This window comes from Molothrus aeneus, chromosome 2, assembly GCF_037042795.1.
Source record: "Molothrus aeneus isolate 106 chromosome 2, BPBGC_Maene_1.0, whole genome shotgun sequence".
Lineage (NCBI taxonomy): Eukaryota > Metazoa > Chordata > Aves > Passeriformes > Icteridae > Molothrus > Molothrus aeneus.
In genome coordinates this window covers 771,307-792,275 of record NC_089647.1, presented here as the reverse complement: position 1 = coordinate 792,275, position 20,969 = coordinate 771,307, and the positions used below count along the sequence as shown (strand labels likewise).

The following is a 20,969-nucleotide window of genomic DNA, read 5'->3' as shown; positions in this document are numbered from 1 at the left end:
ATATATATGCAAAAGCATACTTCAGACATAATTCTACTGAGAAAAAAAATTGCCTTTCTTACATATCTGTGAATAATATCAGATCAGATCAGGCAGAAACCTCAGGGTGGGAGAGAAAGCAGCCCAGGTGGGTGCAGCAGCATCTCCTGGGCTGCCTGAGGCAGAGCAGCCTCTGCCAGGGGTGTTTGCCCAGGCTTGCAGGGATCTGGGAGGGACTCTGGATCTGTGCCCTGCACATCCTCAGCACACCAGAGCACCCCCAGTGTCACTGAGACCACACGATGACAACGTTCTCCTCCTGGTTCTCATGGGGGATTATCCCCCAGCTGTGCCTCTGCTCCTGCATCCAAAGCAGCAGCTCTGAAGCTCAGCCTCCTCTTTGCTTTGTTGCCCTGGTGAATTTTGAAAGAATTTTGGAAGAGCGAGGCTTTGATGTTGGCTGGAATACTTGACTTTCCTGTACCTGCCTAAGATCCTGATTAGGCTTTTGTGCTTGATCAAAACGAGAAATCTGCATTAAAGGGCTGCACCAAGTACCTGTTGGCTTGATGGGAAAGGAAATAACAATCAGCTGTTTTCCCAGCACTTAGGAAATGAGCCCCACTCAAGCCTCAAGTTGAGCTTTTGTTGTAAGAACAACTGTAATGACCCATTTCAAACAATATTCCAGCAGGAGGAAGTTCAGGCCTCCTGTGCTGGATTTCAACAGAGCTGCAATCTTGCAGTTAAGAAATTGTTAGCCCTGCAATGAGGCACCTTTAATTGAATCCCTGTCACTTGCCTAATTACAGCAGCACTTCAGGCAGCCTGTGAGCAGCAGTGAAACCAGCCCTGCCCCACCTCTCCCAGGCTGCCATTGGCTGCAAACCTGCCCGGCTTGATGGGCTGCACTCAAGGGGGATTTAAAGCCAATAAATAGCAGGGCCTTGGAGCACTCAGGAATGGATTTCCACCTCTTGGAGCTCCAGGCAGGAGCCAGCCTCTCCCCAGGAACCCGACCTGCTGCACCAGGAAACGCTGGAGAAGACATTGCCCGTCCTGCAGATTCCATTGGAGCTTTCCAGAGTGCATGGCTGGTGTGAGCAGGTGACTTTGGCAGCAGGAGGAGCTCCTTTGGGGCAGCTGGAACCTTTTTGGGGCAGCAGGAGGATCATCTCTGGGCAGCATGTCCTGCTGCGTGCTGCAGATCGCCGGGCTGGTGTTCGGCGGCGTGGGCATGCTGGGCACGCTGGCGGCCACGGCCATGCCCCAGTGGAGGGTGTCTGCCCACGTGGAGGCCAACCTGGTGGTGTTTGAGAGCATCTGGGAGGGGCTGTGGATGGACTGCATCAGCCAGCTGGGCCTCAGGCTGCAGTGCAAGCTCTACAACTCGGTGCTGGCGCTGCCGCCGCCGCTCGAGGCCCTGCGCGCCCTGATGTGCCTGGCCGTGCTGCTGGCCATCGTGGCCTTCCTCGTGGCCATCGTGGGGGTCAAGTACAGCCAGCCCAGCAAGGAGGGGCCCCAGGCCGTCAGCACCTTCATCCTGGCAGCGGGGGTGGCCTTCCTGCTGACGGGCGGCCTGGTGCTGGTGCCGGTGTCCTGGACCGGGGGCGCCATCGTCCGCGACTTCTACGACCCCGCGGTGCCCGTGCCCCTGAAACGGGAGCTGGGGGCTGCCCTGTACGTGGGCTGGGCCAGCAGTGCCCTGCTGCTGGCTGCAGGAGCCATGTACTGCCACGTCTGGGCCCGGGCTGGCACGGCTGGCAGCCACAGCCACCCCTGGCTGGCGGCGCGGGCAGCGCTGCCCCGGGCGGGAGCGCCGGCCCCGTGCGTCCATGCCTACGTGTAGCTGCTGCCCACGGGGAGTCTGGGCTCCACAGGACCCTGAGGATCATCCATCCCAGCCCCTGCCATGGCAGGGACACCTTCCACCGTCCCAGGATGCTCCTAGCCCCGTCCAGCCTGGCCTTGGGCACCGCCAGGGGTCCAGGGGCAGCCTGTGATCTCCCTGCTCGGCATGTGCTGGTTGACTTCTTAATTTGCCTCCAGGAGGAGTGATGCTGTTGCTCTGCTGTTTGCTGCTGACTTGGATCTCTGCTCTGTGATGCCTGGCAGGAGCTGTTCTCACACAGGTGCTAGGTCAGAGCACAGCCTCCCTCCCTTTGGGAATGAGGAATGGCAGCAGCAGTCAGGAGGCTCTCAGGGAAGGTGAGCAGCCTGTGCTGGGCTGCAGGGAAGGAGCTGCTGTGCAGTACCCCTCCCTGAGGGGCAAAGGGAGCAGGGCATTTCCCTGGGGAGTGGAGTGTCCCTGAGGAATGTCCTGGGACAGGCCTGGAGCTGGCAGCACAGCTCAGGGAACAGAGAAGCCTCCAGCTTCCAGTCCTGGCACAGAGATGTTTGTGCTACCCCAGCAGAGGCCTCTGGGACTGCCCATGGATCTCTCTGATGCTCGTGGAGCTGGTGCATCCTCCTCATCTCCTCTGCAGGGCACGGAACGTGGCTCGTGGAACGGATTTTTAACCATTTACCCCCAGTATTGGCTTCCCTGCTGCTTGCCACCCCTCGTGCTCTGCAGGCAGCACCTGCTCTGTAAAACTCAGCACTGGCCCTGCTCAGGAAGCCCTGTGCTCGTGCCAAGTGCAATTCCCAGCCAGGGCATGCACAGGCAGTCCCCACCTGCCCCTCAGAGCACAGAGCTGCTCCCAGCACGCCCAACAAGCCAAGCCCTGACCTTGCTCCAGCTGCTCTGGGCTTGCCAGGCTGCCTTGGGAATGCAGCCTGGTCCTGTCTGTCTGTCTGTCTGTCCTGCAGGATCCAACAGCATTTGCATGGTTTGGAATTCCAGTATTCCCAGCTGAAAGCCTTGGAGCCTGCATTTGACTTCCATGGTAAGTGCCCAAGGAAGGCCCAGCTCAGCAGGGTTTTCCTGGTTTTTCACCCAGCAGTGATGGACTTGAGCATTCAAGGGACAATTTCATGGCACAGGGCTCAGGCTGACCCTTTGCTGTGCCTGTGGCTGCTGAGAAAATCTGTAATGGCTGTTTGGGCTGAGGAGAGCAATGTCTCTGTGCATTCATTTGGCTGCTCCATTTGAAAGGGAACATGGAAAGCTGCATTTAATTAAAGGAGCCTTTTATTAACTTGCCTTCAGATGAACTGAGATGAGACAGCGCCGTGCTCCACAGAAATTCATTACATGGATTAACTCAGGAGCATTTGCATTGAAGGCAACCAGCTCAGATCCTGCACGGGGAATTTTCCAGGCCCCACAAAACTGGTTTAATGTCTCCAGCTCATCACTCGAGCAGTCAAATCAGCACTTACTAATCCTAGATGGAAATTGAAGGAAGCTCTTGTAAATAGGTTTTTCTAGCACTAAACAATATTTTTTTTTCCTATTGTCTCTATGAAGTCTGTCAGGGCAGCTGTCACTGACAGCTGATTTCAGTGGAGTCATCCTGGTGACTTTGGTAATAATTTCCTCCACCCTGAGGAACCTCACCTCCTATTTTATTGTGATTTTTTTTTCTTTATTGTGATTTTCATTTTGTTTAATATGGAACTATTTGGTGAGTAAGCCAGAATTGCACATTTTGGAGTAATTTAGATATGACATTTTGATTAACAAAGCAGAGGATGAAGACATTTGCAATGCAAATCTGATACATATTTATGTGTAGGTAATGGATTTAAATGATGATGTATTCAGTGTAATGCAACTTTATGCAGATGTAAGTGCTTAAGAAGTAATTAAGTACAGTTTTCTGTAACATTAATTAGAGGATCCCGAGTGCTTCCACTATCAGTGGGCTCATCTAGGAACCAAACTGGAACCGGGTGTGCCATTTGCACTGGCAACTTTATTTGCAAAGAGCACAAAGATAAAACTGTTTTATTTGAGCATTTAACATCCATTTCAAAGCAAACCTGAGCTTTTCATGTCTGGCATTAGCTCCTGATGACTGCATATTCCCCATTTCTGTCTTTTTCCAGCTGATCAAAAGGGGAGCTCAGACAGCCCCGTGCTCCTGTGTGGGCTTGGAATCCAGCCCTGATTGCAAGGGCAGAGCCAGGCTGGGCTGCTGCTGGCATGTCTGGGATTGAGTGGCACGAGTGGCAATTTCTGGTGACGTGTGGGGCGTTTCAGGCTCACAGGAATACAGAGTTTCAGAGTGTGTGGCACTAACATTTCTGAGTTTGCTGCAGGAACAGCTGTCTCAGGTGGAGCTGATCTGCAGGACAGGGAACTGGGGGTTGCCTCCTGCTGCTGAGCAGAGCTGGAGTTCCCACATTGTGGATTCTGGTGGGGAAAATCCCTCTCAGAGGATCAGCAGGTGTTTTATGTCTGTATGCAGGGAAGGCATTTGCCGCTGAAGGGGTGCATGTGTGCCTGCTAAGGGACACAGAGATTTTCCTCCTCCTTTGCCCTGGTCAGATGCTCTGAACTGACTCTGGGACCAGGAAGAAGAAGCTGTAAGGCTTTAGCAAAAAACCCCTGGACCTTGCAACTGACCTGCTGCTGTGGATGAGTTTCCTGAGAGGAACAGGAAAAGTTTGGCTGGTGGAGGAGCTGGGACACATCCCCATGCCCAGGGCTGCTCCTGCTGGCTTATACCCAGCCAGAGCCCACATCCAGTGACCCCGAGTGTCCAGGGGGATTCCTGGAGCTTCTCTGGATGGCTGAATGTCCTTCCATGAGACAGGTGAGGCGAGGATGCTCAGGAACAAGAGCAAAGGCTATTTGGGAAGGAGTCCCTCTGTGCTCCAGGGGTGGGAATAATCCCTCCTGGCTGCACTTTGCTGTGGCAGGGAAGGCCTGGCCCGGGGAATGTCACTTGTAAAACCTTGGCTCGGGTTCCTGTGGGCTGCAGCTCTGCTCTCCTGCAGGGGTGAAGCTGCCCTGGGGCTCTGTGCTCACAGCCCAGGCACAGCTGGCAGAGCCCTCAGCCTCCCTGCGCTGCTGGGAAAGAGCCGGGTAAATATTGTTATATTGTTATAGATTAATAAATGTAGTAATACTGTTAAATATTAGTAAATCTCTGCTGTAATATCCTGCTGCTTTATTTGCTTTGATGTTTGGTGGTTGCAGGACATATTGACACCCCCAAACTGTTCGTACAGACTGTTCATAGCACTCCTCTTTCCTCCCAGTCCCTCCTCATCTCACTGTGGCCCTACCAACCCTGGTTGTCACCGCCTTAACCCTTTTAACAACGTTTGAACGTTTGGACCGGCCCCTCCTGCCTCTGTCTGCTGCCTGCAAGGAAATCCAGGGAGTAAAGCAGACCCTGGCAGCTCTGCCTGCCCCTGAATCCCTGAGCTCCCTGCCCACTGAGAGCCCAGCTCTCCCAGCCCTCTCTTCCAGCTGAGAAATCCAAATCTGCAGGGCTCTGCAGACCCTGACCCGAGTGTGGGATGGCCACTCGTGTCCAGCTGTCCTGGCTGCTGTCCTGCTGTCCTGGCTGCATGTTAAGGACACCAAAGGCCACAGACAGAGTCCCTGTGCACTGGGCTTCCTGTTCAAGTCATCCCAAACTAAGTCAAGGAAAGATTTAAAGGAAAATAAACTAAATTATAAAATAAATTTAAAAAGAGTCAAGTGACCTCAAATGACCCCTATGACCTGGAGTAACCTCGATTTTGACCTCAAATGACCTAAAGTAACCTGAGTAGGGACTTAAATGACTTTAAATAACCTGTACTGGTTTGAAAATAATCCCAAATGTCCACTGGACTCAGGCATGGCCCTGCAGGGCTGAACAGGCCTTGCTGACCCCCCCCCCTTGGCTCCCCAGTTCCCAGATCATCTCCTGGGAATGGGAATCACAGACACAAGCTGAGACAAGTCTTATTTAGGGCTTTATTTTGGTTTAATTAAGGGGAGGAAAGAAACCAAAGCACTTTGCCTTTGTTGGGCTGTTCTAGAGCCAGTTCGTGTTATGATGAGGAGTTGCTGATGGTGCAGGGCTGCTGTGGGGATTGGTACCTGCTGCTCTTCAGCCCTCAGCAGTCCCACAGCAGAGGCTGATCCGAGAGACCAGGCAGGGCACTCAGCTCTCTGATGGCTTCTGTCTGTGCAGCAGCAATGCCAAAAGCCCGGCGCTGTCCTTTGGGTCTTTGCAGCACTCACTGCTGAGCCGGTCTGTGCTGGGGCTGCAGAGCCTCTGGGCCAGCCACCACGGGCTGTTTGTGCCACTCCTTCCCAGGTAATTCCCTGCAGCTGCTGGGGTCCTCCTGTGAGCCCAGAAATGGAAATGGGATCCACTCCCACGCCCCTTGGTGGCACCAGGGGACGCCGAGGGCCAGTGTGCACCACAGCTGTCCCTCTGTGGGTCAGATGTGCCAGGCCATGGACCCACACAGTCCAGGAGATCCAATTCTCCTTCTCCTCCAGCTGGCTGGCAGCAGGGCCCCTCTAATCCTGGTCAGGGTACAGCTGTCTCCTCCTGTAAATGTGCTCCTGAGAACAAGAACTGCTCCTTCACGAGAACCTGTCGTGTTATCATTGCTATTCCAACAGGAGCTCTGTCCACGAGGGGCTGGAGCAGCATTGATGAGCTTCTGGTGGTGGGAGTTCCTCTTCTCAGTTCAGCTGCCCAGGCTGCTGAGGAGGAGGGGGGTTCCCATCCCATGCTCCTGAAAGAGGAAACAGAAATCACCTCGAGGGATGGGGCCAAGGTGGCTCCAGGTGTCAGGGCCTCGTGCCCATGGAGCTCAGGTGTGAGTGTGGAGGCTCAGGGCACATCCTGAGGGACCCTTCTGCCTGTGGGGCACCAAGGGTTAAACTCAGGGTTTTTAAAGGAGGCAAAGGGGTCTTTCTTCACTCCACCTTGGCCTCCAGCCTCTGGTCCTGAGCCCAGCCCTTCCTGGCAGCCTCAGACCCAGCGCTCAGTCACACTCAGGGTGCCATGGGTTTGGGGGTGGATGTCACTCCAGGGTGCTCACCCAGCTCCACGGGAGCTTGGGAACACGTTCCACCATGCAGGGACAATCCTGCTGGGAGCTCAGCAGCTCTCTGGGGTGCATTGAGGCTCGTGGTCTGTGTCAGGCAAAGGGATCCAGCCTGCCCTGCACAAGAGCCCAGTGCTGCACTGCCCTCAAACCACTTGGTGAGCCTTGGGGTGAGGGTTTCTGCATCTCGTCCTTCCCAGAGTGGTTTTAGGGTAAAAACCCACATTCCTCCCCAGGCCAGTGCAGGGGGTCTGGGCAGGACCCCCCTCCCCAGGCCGGATCTCTAATTATTCAGGTCATTGTCACCATCACGAACAGCAGCTCAACCTTCTGCCCTGCCAAGGCAGCAGATCCTTGACCCACGGCCATCTCTCTAAAGCCTCAGATGGTCCCTTTATGGGACAGCGAAGATGTGTATCCCAAGCAGGAGAGGACACAGAATTCCCTCTCCCCGTTTCCCAAGCATAAGATGGTTGGGAATTGCTTTCTTCCCACGGGTCACTGGCAGGAACAAGGTTCCCTCTGCTATCACTCCATCTTTAGCACCCCCATTTATTTGTCACAGATGCTCAGTTCTATTTCGGGGACTCCCGTCACACAGCTGATGACTGTGACCAGAAGCACATTCCCAGGCGGTTTTTCCCCCTGGGAGCAGCAGGAATGCCCAAGGGCGGCTGCAGTCACTTCCCCCCTGGCCCCCACCTGATCCGGGTGCTTTGCCTTAGGGAACAGGAGACAGAAGGGGGAATGTGGGAAAAGATAATTTGGTACCCCAAAAGGGACGAGCTTATTTCTGTTTCTTTCCCGAAACACCTGGCATGATTTGGGTCTCGGGAAGCACCTGGGAGCCTCCCTTTGAATCCTGGGTGGAGCCGTGGTTATAAAAGGAGGAAGGGACGGAGGGAGGGGGGTTCGCGGGGGGAAAGGAGCGGTGGTGCCTCGGGGATTTGCATCTGGAAGCGCCACCAGTTTCCTGAGGGGAGTCCTGGAAACAGAGCTCGGTGAGGAACGCGATGCTGCAGCTGTGGTGCTGAGAGGGGACAGTCTGCAGGGAATGTCGTCCGGTGAGTCTCCTGATGCCCCGTATCTGACGCTGTGCTGGCACCAAGCCACCTCACTCCCATTTAAACTCTCTTGAAACGCGCCTAAATGACAAATCGGGCTGCAGAATGCACGTGGGAAGCTTCGTGTCCCCAAGGGAATGCTCCAGGCACGGGCAGCTTCTGACCTGCACGAACACCTCCTGCTCCCGCAGAAACCGCTGGCTCTGGGGCAAGAGTGCCAGGAAAGCGGCAGCTCCAGCGGCAGCTCCAGTGCCAGCCCAGTAAGGGATTTTCCTTGGGGCTCCCGGGGTCGGGAGGAAATGGGGTTCCTGCCCCTCTGGGAGAGCACGGAGCAGGATCAGAGCTGCAGCTGCGGCTTTTTCCTGCTCTCTGTCTCAAGGATGCCCCGGAGTGCTCCGGCTCAGGACAATCTGCGTGTGAGAGCTTCCCGTGCCTGTGTCAAACCCCTCTGGGACAGGATGTGCCCCAAAAGCTTCATTAACCCTTTCTCTTCTGCCGGCAGGGCAGCGTGTGGCCCCAGGGCATCCTCCCTGGAGCAGGGACGCGGTGGGGATGAGCCGCAGGGACTCAGCCGTCAGAGCAGGGGAGGATCTCTGTCTGCTCGGCAATGGCTTCTGCTGGCTTTGATGTCACTGCCGCAGCGCTCCTCAGAGCCTGTGCCCTGCAGCAGCACTCACAGCCCCGTGCTGGCCGAGAGCAGCTCTGGTGAGGGACATGGATGTGCAGGAAACGTTCAGAGTTTGACAGAAGGCTCACACAGCGTGTGTCTGTATGGAGATGTTGAGATAAGAAACGCTGACTAGAAATGCCACGGAATGGGACAGGCATTGCTGAGAGAGAACTGGAGCTAGAAACAAGTTTTAAAGGGTGACTTTGTAAATTAGGCTGGGTACTTTGGAGAAATAGAACTATGAAAGATCCATTGTAATAAGATTCAGGAGGGGTAGCTTTAGATGATTGGTTTTAAGGAATTTACAGCATGGTGTGACAAAAGCTGACAGGCCAAGAAACACTTAGAGTGTATTGGAATTAGGAAATAGATGGCTTCTGATTGTGATGGTGTGAATTATAACATCTGTATTGTCTCACCCTTCACATGAGACTGAACATGGAATCAAAGTTTTTAAAGGCCCCTCAGTTGCCCCATCTGTGGGTCAGAAAGGAGCATAATCTGATAAATTGGTGCTTTGTGTGAGGAAGATTTAACAGATTCCTTCCAATCTTCTCTCAGGTTTTTGTGCCAAGGGGATCTGACCCCAGAGCCACACAGGGAGTCTGCTGCCTGGATAAATGTCAGTGAAATGTGCCAAGGCTGACAGGAAAGCAAAACCATCCCGGGTTTGTCTGGCCAAAGAGGGAATGTGAAGGTGTCTGTGCTAGCAGGGGGTGAGTGCTGAAACCATCCAGGGTTTGGCCAAAGAGGGAATGTGAAGGTGTCCGTGCTAGCAGGGGGTGAGTGCTGAAACCATCCCGGGTTTGTGTGGCCAAAGAGGGAATGTGAAGGTGTCTGTGCTAGCAGGGGGTGAGTGCTGAAACCATCCAGGGTTTGGCCAAAGAGGGAATGTGAAGGTGTCCGTGCTAGCAGGGGGTGAGTGCTGAAACCATCCCGGGTTTGGCCAAAGAGGGAATGTGAAGGTGTCCGTGCTAGCAGGGGGTGAGTGCTGCCAGTTTTGGGCTGTGTGGTGCCTCTGGTCCCTCAGAGCAAGGAGGAAGCTGCAGCTGAGGGCAGTTCTGGCTCTCTCAGACTGCCTGGTGCACAACTGGCAGTACTGCAGGAACAGCTTTCCTCCTTCCTTCTGCCCATACTGAGCAGAACACTGAGGTGATGCTGCACGGAGCCCTCTCTCTTGCAGTTGTTGTTTGGTTGGTTTTTTTCTGGTTTTCATGTATTTCTAAGTGGTGCAGAGAGGAGCAGTTGCTGGGTTACATGACTTCTGACTGGCCCATCACAGAATCGGGCACATGTGCAGCCCCTGCTTCCTGGCACCCCCAGGTGTGCAATCCTGAGTGAGCATTTCCAGCCCCAGCTGCCCCTGGCACAGCTTCTGACTGGTCAGCTACTCCAAAGAGCTCCCCTCCTTTCCTGACACATCCCTGAGGGGGACCTGAGTCCCCTTTCCCTGCAGGCATTCCCTGCTCCTCTGGAGAGGGGGTGAAGCCAAAGCTCAGGGGCAAAGGACAATGACCAAGCCAGGGCCATTGTGGCCTTGATGCATCCAGGACAGCGTGTTTTCCTCGTTCCCAGCGCTGATGAATCTAAACAAGATTTATTTTGGACAGGATTGCCTGTTCCTTCACTTCTCCAGCTCTCCCCCACGCCTGCCTCTGCAGCTGTAGCTCACCCCCTGGCTGTGGCTGATAAAATGTTATTTTTTTAGCAGCAATCCATTCTTTTAAAGAGCACAAAGAGCGTACAACGCAGAAGAGACTTTGGGAAATGTATCCAAATCAGGGACTCTGTCTTCCTGCTTTTCCTGTAGTTCTCCTTCCTGTTTTCACAGGAAGGATGGCCATGGCCTGTGTTTCTCATGTGAAAGAGGTGTTAGTGAATTTGCCCAGAAGTTCTGATTTTAGGCACTCCTTTTCTGACAGTAAACATTTCCATTTTGCCTTTCCCCTGTTGTTTCAGGTGCTCCCCAGAGGGAAGGGCAGCCTCTGCCTGGCCTGCACAGCCCAGCTGGATGTGACAGGATGGTGTGGCCTGGCAAGGCAGGAACAGCTGGCTGTGCTCTGGAGTGCCTTGGAACCTCCCCTGGCAGGTTCTGGAGGGGTTTCTCTTTGGGATCTCTTGTGATACACCAGCCCTTTGTACAAAGTCCAGTGTAAAGCACTGACAAGTGAGATGTGAGATGAAAACGGTTCTATTAAAGTTAGGCAAAGAATGCAATAAGAAAAATGAGCTTCCTTTTAATGTCTGAAATAGTTAGGAATGAAAATGCTGGAGAAGGGCACTTTTATGTTTGAACTGGTGTCACCTCTCATGGATAAAACCTCATAGCGAGCAATCAGAGCAGAAGTGTGAAAACTGGATCCTTGGACTTCCACACTGGACTTAATTTTCTTTTCCTCCTCTCTTTCAGGACAGGAGAAATCACCAAACTCCTCCCATCTTTGCCCAAATCTTCGGTGTTTGAGCAGCCAAAGCCACGAGGCCTCAGCAGCAGGGTCTGCACTGGAGGGCTCTGGTCCTGCCCAGGCTGTGGGGTGAGTCAGAGGGACACAGGGCTCCCCTTTTCCTCTCTGCTGGCATGAGCTGCCTGGGAATGCCATTGCTGCCAGCCCAGCCCTGTGACCGTGCTCACGGGGGCCCGAGGGTGAGGGACGGGACGAGGAGCTGGCTCCATCTTTCACAAGGCTGATCTGTTATTTTATGGTGTGTATTACATTAAAACTGTACCAAAAGAATAGAAGAAAGGATTTCATCAGAAGGCTGGCCAAGAATAGAAAAAGAAGGAATGATAACAAAGGCTTGGGCTTGGACAGAGAGTCTGAGCCAGCTGACTGTGATTGGCCATTAATTAGAAACAGCCCCATGAGCCCAATCCCAGATGCACCTGCTGCATCCCACAGCAGCAGAAAACCATTGCTGACATTTTGTTCCTGAGGTCTCTCAGCTTCTCAGGAGGAAAAATCCCAAGGAAAGGACTTTCCATAAAAGATGTCTGTGACATAGCCCCAGCCCTGTCTGCTGGAGGAGACACAGAGACAGCCCTGCCCAGAGCCACCACTGTCAGCAACCAAGGGATGGGGCTGGCTCTGGGTGAGAAGGATTCATTGCTCAGGTACAGATCAGCCTCAGGGGCTGGCTCTGGGTCATGAGGATTCATTGCTCAGGTACAGATCAGCCTCAGGGGGTGGCTCTGGGTCATGAGGATTCATTGCTCAGGTACAGATCAGCCTCAGGGGCTGGCTCTGGGTGAGAAGGATTCATTGCTCAGGTACAGATCAGCCTCAGGGGCTGGCTCTGGGTGAGAAGGATTCATTGCTCAGGTACAGATCAGCCTCAGGGGCTGGCTCTGGGTGAGAAGGATTCATTGCTCAGGTAGAGATCAGCCTCAGGGGCTGGCTCTGGGTGAGAAGGATTCATTGCTCAGGTACAGATCAGCCTCAGGGGGTGGCTCTGGGTCATGAGGATTCATTGCTCAGGTACAGATCAGCCTCAGGGGCTGGCTCTGGGTGAGAAGGATTCATTGCTCAGGTACAGATCAGCCTCAGGGGCTGGCTCTGGGGCAGGAAGGATTCATTGCTCAGGTACAGATCAGCCTCAGGGGCTGGCTCTGGGTCATGAGGATTCATTGCTCAGGTACAGATCAGCCTCAGGGGCTGGCTCTGGGTCATGAGGATTCATTGCTCAGGTACAGATCAGCCTCAGGGGCTGGCTCTGGGGCAGGAAGGATTCATTGCTCAGGTACAGATCAGCCTCAGGGGCTGGCTCTGGGTCATGAGGATTCATTGCTCAGGTACAGATCAGCCTCAGGGGCTGGCTCTGGGTCATGAGGATTCATTGCTCAGGTACAGATCAGCCTCAGGGGCTGGCTCTGGGGCAGGAAGGATTCATTGCTCAGGTACAGATCAGCCTCAGGGGCTGGCTCTGGGTGAGAAGGATTCATTGCTCAGGTACAGATCAGCCTCAGGGGCTGGCTCTGGGTGAGAAGGATTCATTGCTCAGGTACAGATTGTGTACAGGGGGCTGGCTCTGGGGCAGGAAGGATTCATTGCTCAGGTACAGATCAGCCTCAGGGGCTGGCTCTGGGTGAGAAGGATTCATTGCTCAGGTACAGATCAGCCTCAGGGGCTGGCTCTGGGTGAGAAGGATTCATTGCTCAGGTACAGATCAGCCTCAGGGGCTGGCTCTGGGTGAGAAGGATTCATTGCTCAGGTACAGATCAGCCTCAGGGGCTGGCTCTGGGGCAGGAAGGATTCATTGCTCAGGTACAGATCAGCCTCAGGGGCTGGCTCTGGGTGAGAAGGATTCATTGCTCAGGTACAGATCAGCCTCAGGGGCTGGCTCTGGGTCATGAGGATTCATTGCTCAGGTACAGATCAGCCTCAGGGGCTGGCTCTGGGTGAGAAGGATTCATTGCTCAGGTACAGATCAGCCTCAGGGGCTGGCTCTGGGTGAGAAGGATTCATTGCTCAGGTACAGATCAGCCTCAGGGGCTGGCTCTGGGGCAGGAAGGATTCATTGCTCAGGTACAGATCAGCCTCAGGGGCTGGCTCTGGGTCATGAGGATTCATTGCTCAGGTACAGATCAGCCTCAGGGGCTGGCTCTGGGTGAGAAGGATTCATTGCTCAGGTACAGATCAGCCTCAGGGGCTGGCTCTGGGTGAGAAGGATTCATTGCTCAGGTACAGATCAGCCTCAGGGGCTGGCTCTGGGGCAGGAAGGATTCATTGCTCAGGTACAGATCAGCCTCAGGGGCTGGCTCTGGGGCAGGAAGGATTCATTGCTCAGGTACAGATCAGCCCCAGAGCCCAGCACACTTTACAGGGGTGAGCAGTTTGCAGTTTGCTACTGTTCAAGAGCAGTCCCAGCTCTTTGTCACAAGGCCATGTGTCACTTTCTAACCCACAGAGCTGCCACAGGGTGATTTTGCTTTTCTAACCCATCACCTTGACTTAATTCTGCTGCACTGTGGGCACTTTGTCCAATGGCTTCTCCCTTGCCCACAGGAGCTTCTGTAATGATTCTGAACTCTTGGTTTGCTCTGTACAGCCCCAGCCTCACATCAGAAACCCTTCACCACCTCACCTTTACAGCTTCTCACTTACAACCATAGACACATCATTATTTTATGGATGATTTTCTGCTAATGCCTCTGTGTTGTATTTCTACATCAATCCAAGCTCCTTCCCACCTGCAGATCCAATCTTTTGGTGTCCCTGGAAGTTTCTGGTTTTCCAATTCCCACATCTCCCCTCTCTCTCTGTATTAAGAAATTTTTATTAATAGATTTGTTAAGCATTGGTTGCATATATTAATGTAAATAAGGTGTTATTATTATTAGTAGTAATATTATAAAAATTAAAATATATAATTTTGTTTTATTTTTAATGATGGTGTTAAATTTGATTTATTAAATAAATTGTTCCATTAAGTTTTATTATTTATTCTTATTTTTGATATTTTTAAAAGTTGTCTATTTTTATAAATAGATTTTGAGTTATTAGATAAACGTATAGAATATATTTCATTAAAATTTTTATATTTATGTTTGTGTGTTAATAAAAGAAAATTCACTGTTGTTTTGTTTTGTAAAACTGCGTGTTTAATACTTTTGCTATCTGTTAAAAAGTTATTTCATGTAAAGGATGTAGTGTTAGATTGCTTATTTAGATAATATTTTAATTTATTTCATCATTTTAGTGTTGCTGAAGTAATAGGTGGCATAAAAAGTGATGTGGTTTTTTTTTAAGTTTCAAGGTTTGAAATTATTTTTGCGTTTTGATTAGTATTGATGAATAAATGATTTTTTTATGTTTTATATTGGTAATAATTTTTATATTAAGAGTTAATAATGCACTTGTTTTTCATTATAGGGATTATTTGTAATTGGTGTATTGATTAGGTAAGTAAAGAATGAATTTTTTTGAGTAGTGATAGATAAATACAAAGTATTTAAACCTGAAACTTTAAAGTTTTTTAATTGTTTGGTTTAGGTTGGGTAATTGGTAAAGTTGTATAATTAAAAGTAAATAGCCTAAATAGAGGCATCATATTGATTGAATGTTATAGTTTTAAGTTATTATTTAGTAAGAATTTTATACTATTGATTTTTATATTTATAAAGAAACCTACAGTTGATAGTTTTTGGTGGGTGTAATACAAGCTGTTAGGTGTAGGTTGGAATTTTTGTGTAATTTACATTTGTATTTTACATTGTGTAATTGACTTTTTTTTTAGTGGTGGAGTGGTCAGTGTGGGTTTTGTGTGATGTGGTTTTTTGTGTCTTTTATTGAAATTTACCTGGGTTTTTGCACTTGTTGAGATGTAAGTAAACTTTATGTTCATACGAGAAATAAACTATCGATACATTTTGGTTTATGAAATTGCTTAGAGATTTGAGAGATACTTATTTAAGTTGTTGTTATTATAATTTTATTTTGTTATAAGTATGAAGAAATATTAGATTAAAATAATGTATGCAGTAAAGAAAAAATTAAATTAATTAGGAATTATTTAGATTATATATATAATTAGTAACATGTGAAATTATATATTTATTAAATATTAAAATACTGTACATTATTTTAGAGTTTCTAACAGTTGATAAATTTTTAATTAGTGGAAGGTTACATAATTGTTAAAAATAGGTTTAGTTGTTATATTGATAAAGTTAAATTGTTGAAGTTAAAATTATTTGAATTTTATTTTTGATGTAGCAAATATTTGGGTTTGTTGTTAATTATTTTATTTAGATAGAGCTAGGGTTTGATTATAGTTTTAATTTTAATTCGTGGGTGTTACTTAATACATTTTTATATAATGTTTTTTAAAATGGTAATTATGAGTAAAATTTTAGGATGAAAGATGAATGAAATTATTTAATAATTGGGTTTTTTAAAGTGTTTTAAGAATAGAGATGTTTTGAATATAGTAACCTTATTTTTTAAAGATTTGAAAGTGGCTATAGACAGGATTGTCAGTTTGGATTTGGATATTGAGAGTGTGAGGGTGGAGGAAATGTAGGAGACATTGATCGCTTGGTATGGAACTTAGAAAATAAATTAATGTTGTAGTTGGATTTTTCATTGAAGTGTTTTTGTAATAATAACTGAGCAAAGTAATAAGATTAACAGTTTGGAGTTTGGATTAATAGGTTTAATAAATTTGAATTTTTTTAACTTGAAAAAATATTTAAAATTATGAGATAATATTAGGTTAAATTATAGAGTTAGTGTAGAGATTAGTTAGGGAGTTAACTTGGATTGAGAGAGGTACAAGTGGTTAGAGAATAAAAAAGTGGGATTTTGAAATTCTGTATGTTTTTGGTAATTATATAAAGAGATGGTAAAGTATGTGAAAGTCTGTTGTGAATATTATAATAATGTTTTATAAATAATGTCTATTATAAAATTAATAATTTTCTATAATTAGTAGATTAGTACTAAGTGTTTGGAGAAGTTAAGATAACTGATAAAAATATTTATATATGAGGGAAATAGAATAAAAATCTTAAAATAGTATGATATTAATAGTAATTGCTATTCTTTGGTGTTATTTATAAAAGATAAAAACTAGAGATTGTAATGAAGAATAGAATTTTTTATGCAGCTGATGATGTAATAAACTATTTTTTTTACTTATGAGTAGGTATTTGTTAGAGTTCATTTTTAGTTGTTTTAATTGGAGTTGTACTTTTTAAAGAAAATGAACTCTATACTTTGTAGTTTAGGTAAATGATTTTCAATAAAATTTAGGATAAGTTTCATTAAATAACATTTAAATTTAGTAATAATTAATTCTGATAGTAAGGAGTAATAAACCTAACTTTAATAGAACATTACAGTGATAAAATGAAATTTAAGACTATTTAGACTTAAATGTAGTGAAATTTAATCTTGTTTGATTTTATTAATACTTGAGTTACTGAAGGTTGTTATTTATAAATACTGAAGTTTTTGAAGTGTTTTGGAGAAACTCCAGATTGTTGGGTTACTATTACTACCTACATCTTTACATGGTGGTTTTATTTATTTATTGGGAGCTATGTTTCTTGGTAAAAGATTTTCATTGCTGTTCTATTTAGCATGGTACTAATTTGTATAGTGGGGCTTTTTTGTATTTGGGATATTGATTAGATTGTTCTATATTTTTGTGGGCTTTGAGTAATAGTTACTTCTAGGTTCAGGTTTTTGGTATTTGAAGAATTTTTTTATGGGTTTTGTTCCTTTTTAGAGTTCTTGATTTAGAATTTGAAGAGTATTTAGTGTTTGGAGGAAATAAATTTGGGGTTTTTTTGGATATGGTTGAGTTGTATTTTTAATGTTAATAAGGTCCACTTTTGGTACATTAGTTTGATTTTTTTGTTTGGTTATGGGGAGGGTCTCTTGTGTAAGCCTGAGACTGGAATTAGAACTTTTTGTCTAATGTTTTATGAGTCTGTTAAGGAGGAGGTGTTATTTTAAGTTTTATAAAACAACTGAGAACCAGTTAAAATCATGGAAGAAGCATTTTGGTAATTAAAGGGTGTTGTGTTTAAAGGGTTATAAATCTTTTTTAATAACTTGAAATCAGGTGAGCTCAATCTACTTTTTCTGCCCCTACGAATGGCATGACCTGTGCCCACTGCTCACCATTCACCCAACCAAAATCAAGAGCAAATGTTGGCTGGGCTCTAAGAACCTGAAATAACTTAGAAGCCAAATAAATCACATTTTTCTGCTGTGTTTTTTTTCTTTCAGATGCTGGACTTACCTCTGTGGACGTGCGCTGAGCCCTCGCTGCAGGAACCTGTCAGGCCTCAGTGGCTGTGAGTTCCTGTTCTTCTCACTGGGGAATGGAATTAATTAATTAGTTAATAGCAGAATGAATTAAATTAATGAAGCCTTTCCCCTTTGGTGCCCTGCTGTGTGGGACAAGGCAGAGGAGCGAGCAGAGGAGCAGCTGGGGCTGGAGAGGGGCAGGAGGAAGGCAGAGGGGCCTCCCTGGTGTCACCTGTGGGGAACAGGAGGGACACTGGGAGGGCAAGGGCAGGTGAGGAGCAGCCAGTTTGGGGCAAAACCCGAGCTCACCTGCAGGGAAATGAGTGAGGGATATTCTGGAGGGAAAAGCTGAGGTGAGGAGTTCACCCAGCTTGGCCCAAGTGCGACCAGAGGTGAAGGCCAATCCAAAGCCAGCCCTGCTCAACCTCCGAGTCCCAGAATAAACCCTACAAACTGCCCATTGAGGGACTAAAATACATAAAAACAGAACCAGGAGCAAACCAGGAGGTTCCTGGGAATCCCACTACAGTGTTGTCATAGCCTTTTTAACAGTTTTTTTATTCCAGCACTGCATTTCCCTGTTGGGAACGTTCACTCTGTGGGCTGTGGGGTTTTTTGGGTCGGAACCCCCTCAGGGCGGCCCTGGCCCTGCCCAGGAGTGGGAGGAAAGCAGGGTCAGGGCTCCTGGCAGGGACAGGGTGTTTGGTGTTTCCCCCAGAGCAGACCCAGCGGCTGCCCCCAGCCTGGCCAGGAGGGATCTGCTCTGGCTCCTGGCTCCTGCAGGGCAGGAACGTTCCCAACATTGCAGCGGCCTCATCTCCCGGCGGCGCTGCCCCATCCCCGCTCCCAGCTCCCGCCCATCCTGAGGGGAATTTGTCCCACCAGCAGCAGGGGAACGACACGAGCTGCCACCCTGGGACTGGGATTGTCCCTCTGGGAAACGCTGGCTGCTGGGATTTAGATTATTCCATGTACTTGGCTGCTGAAATTTCCCAGCCCAGGGGTTTTAGCTGACAGGGCAGCACTAAGATTGTTCTCTATGTGGTGCCTGGATTTGGGGTTTGGTATCAGCTTTGCTAGTTCAGATGAATTGTACCCACAGCCCCACATTCCCTGATGAATTCCTGCTGGAATAACCTGACAGCAGCTCATGGAGAGTGGAAATTCCCATGTAGGGGTACTACTGTTACACCAGCTGTGTCAGGAGCCAGCAGAGGTTCCAGGGAAGCTGAGTGGGATCAGGACAAGGACAGGTCTGTATTCCATAGAACTTGCTATTTAAAACCCTCATCATCCCCCAGCTCCACTGATGTCCCTGGGGTCATCACTTGACAGAGTTCCCTGGAACCCAGGTGATTTCACCCCCCTCCCCCGGAGCTCAGGCTCCAGTTGATATTTCAAAGCAGGACAAGCTGGTGGCTGGACATGATCCCAGCCTGTGCTGAGGCAGCACACCTCTCCCTGCAGAAGCCCAGCTCCCTTCAGAGCCTCAGCAGAAGCCTTCTGCATGTTTTTTCCCCTCAGGAAAGGGATGCACATCCCTGCCTTCAGCACACCTCCAGTGGGACCCACCTGCAAAAGTTTTCCACCACTTCTGCACTTCCAGCTGGCTCCCTGGAAAGTTCCAAACTTCATCCTGCTCCAACCTCTGATTTTAAGGCATCTCCAAGGTATTTTGCTTGGGATTCAATATCTGTGAGGGAAGATGGCCCTGGCTTTAATGCTGTGAGGGACGATGGCCTCAGGCTGGAAAGGAGGGAAAGGACTTGGGGTAGCCAGGACATACCTGGCAGCTGTGTGGGAGCTCTGGGAGATCGGAAATGGGAACTGCTGTCTGAGGCCCTCTACAAACGGCCAGTGCCTCCATTCCAGGCAATGCCAGCTGCTCCTTGGGGTCCCTCTGGGCTGTCAGTGGCGTCTGTCCGGGCTGAGGTGTCTCCACCTGCCTGTTCAGAGCAGCCCCTGGCTGAGGGGCCACAGGCAGTGCTTTAGCTGTGTCTGTGCCAGGGCTGTCCCGGTACCCCGGTGCCCGTGCCGGGACGCGTGTTCGGCACGCTGCAGGCACAGCTCCTCCTGCAGATCCCAAGGCGTGAGGGCTGCCAGCCCTTCGGGGGCTTCTGGCCTCCTCCGGGCCCACACCGGGCACAGCTGCAGCGGGAGCAGCGGCCCCAGCGCTACAGCCCCGGTCGTTTGGCAGGGATTCCCCGGGGATGCGGACACGGAGAAGGACAATGTGGGCGCTGTAGCTCTCACAGGGGAGCGCGGTGGCCGCGATGCTGCCGGGGCCAGGCTCGGTGTCCCCCCGGGTGCTGAGGGGCGGCGCCGCATCCGCCAGTGTCCTGGGGTCGCCACAGGCAATTCCCCTGCCCTACCCGTTTCCAGCCGCAATCCAGGGGCAACTCCAGGGAAGCGCCGTCTTCCGGGCGGCCCAGCACCATCATAGCCGGAGCCCCGGCGGGACCCCAGCCCCGTGCCGGCCGGAGCAGGAGCGGCAGTGCCGGGCTCGGTCCCCATCCCGGAGCGGCTCTTCCCACCTGCTGCGATACTGATCCGATCCCAGCCCCAATCCCGCCTCGATCATCTAGTCCCAGCACCCACACCCTGCCCGCCTCACACAACAGACACCAGCAGAACCAGGACTCAAATCCCCGGGCCCAGATCCCGATCCTGGTCTTACCAGAGCACCTCGGGCTCCACACAGCACCAGTAACAGCCCCAATCCGGATCTCCTCGCAGCGCTCCGACCGACGCTCCCGCAGCATCCCGAGACGAGCAGCCCCCGAAGAAAGCAGGACAGGCGCGGATCCGCCGGGTTTTATGGGCGGGAGGGGGGCGGGGGGGAGGCGGAGCCCCGGGGGCGGGGCCGGCACAGGTGTGAGGGGCGGGGCCTGCACAGGTGTGAGGGACCCCAGTGCGGCTGCGCGGGGCGGGGCCTGGCGGGATTTAAGGCGCGGGGAGGGCCCAGCAGAGCCATTTGCTCCTCGGCGTTCGGTGAGGGAGGTTGCGGCCGGCCGGGGCCCTATATCTCTGTTCCTTTATATTTTCCTCTGTGTTTCTTTTCTTTTCTATCTCTGTTTCTCTATACCTCTCATTTCTACCCTCCCTTCCTCCCCTCCCCCACCCCCTACACCCACCCCCCCCCCCAAGCCCCCCCCCTCCCTCTCCCCCCTAGCCCTCCCCTCCCTCCCCCCCTACGGCCGCCCCCCGCCCCCTCCTCCCATCCCACCTCTCTATTCCCTTACTCAGCCCTACCTTACCCTATTCCTCCATCCTTCCCCTCTCTCTTCTCTCCCCACCCTGCCTTCCCCCCTGCCCCGTCCCCTGCCGCCCTGCACACCCCGACCTCTCCCCACCTTCCCCTCACGTGCCCCTCCGCTCCCCTATTCTCGTTCTCCATTCCCCGCTCTCCTCCTTTCCTCGCAGCTGCGGGGCTCGGGGTGCCGGGCAATAATAAAGCCCAGAGGGCCGGAGCCCGGCGCCCCCGCCCTCGCTGGGGTCCCCACACGGGGCCGGAGCCGCTCTGCGGGTCCCCCCGATTCCAGTCCAATA

The 20,969-nt window shown here is 50.4% G+C and overlaps 1 protein-coding gene and 2 long non-coding RNA genes across 5 annotated transcripts; 2 read left to right on the top strand and 1 right to left on the bottom strand.

Annotated features, from left to right (window-relative positions):
* The first annotated feature begins 1,165 nt into the window (after positions 1–1,165).
* LOC136567818 (claudin-8-like) lies at positions 1,166–1,828 on the top strand. The gene has a single exon (XM_066567572.1). The coding sequence runs from the start codon at positions 1,166–1,168 to the stop codon at positions 1,826–1,828; it is 663 nt and encodes a 220-aa protein (XP_066423669.1).
* A 4,025-nt stretch (positions 1,829–5,853) lies between these two features.
* On the bottom strand, positions 5,854–19,831 carry LOC136568081 (uncharacterized). Of its 2 annotated transcripts, none has more exons than XR_010785182.1 (4): positions 19,207–19,831; positions 18,993–19,113; positions 17,413–17,487; positions 5,854–6,615 (listed from the first exon to the last, which is right to left on the bottom strand). It is a non-coding gene; the product is annotated as an uncharacterized lncRNA (long non-coding RNA). The 2 variants fall into 2 exon arrangements; XR_010785185.1 differs by lacking the exon at positions 5,854–6,615 and adding an exon at positions 10,882–11,385.
* LOC136568072 (uncharacterized) lies at positions 7,827–20,206 on the top strand. 2 transcript variants are annotated; one of them, XR_010785181.1, is made up of 6 exons: positions 7,827–7,994; positions 11,075–11,198; positions 14,535–14,563; positions 17,400–17,467; positions 18,945–19,090; positions 20,042–20,206. It is a non-coding gene; the product is annotated as an uncharacterized lncRNA (long non-coding RNA). The 2 variants fall into 2 exon arrangements; XR_010785180.1 differs by having other exon boundaries at positions 19,803–20,206.
* The last annotated feature ends 763 nt before the right edge of the window (positions 20,207–20,969 follow it).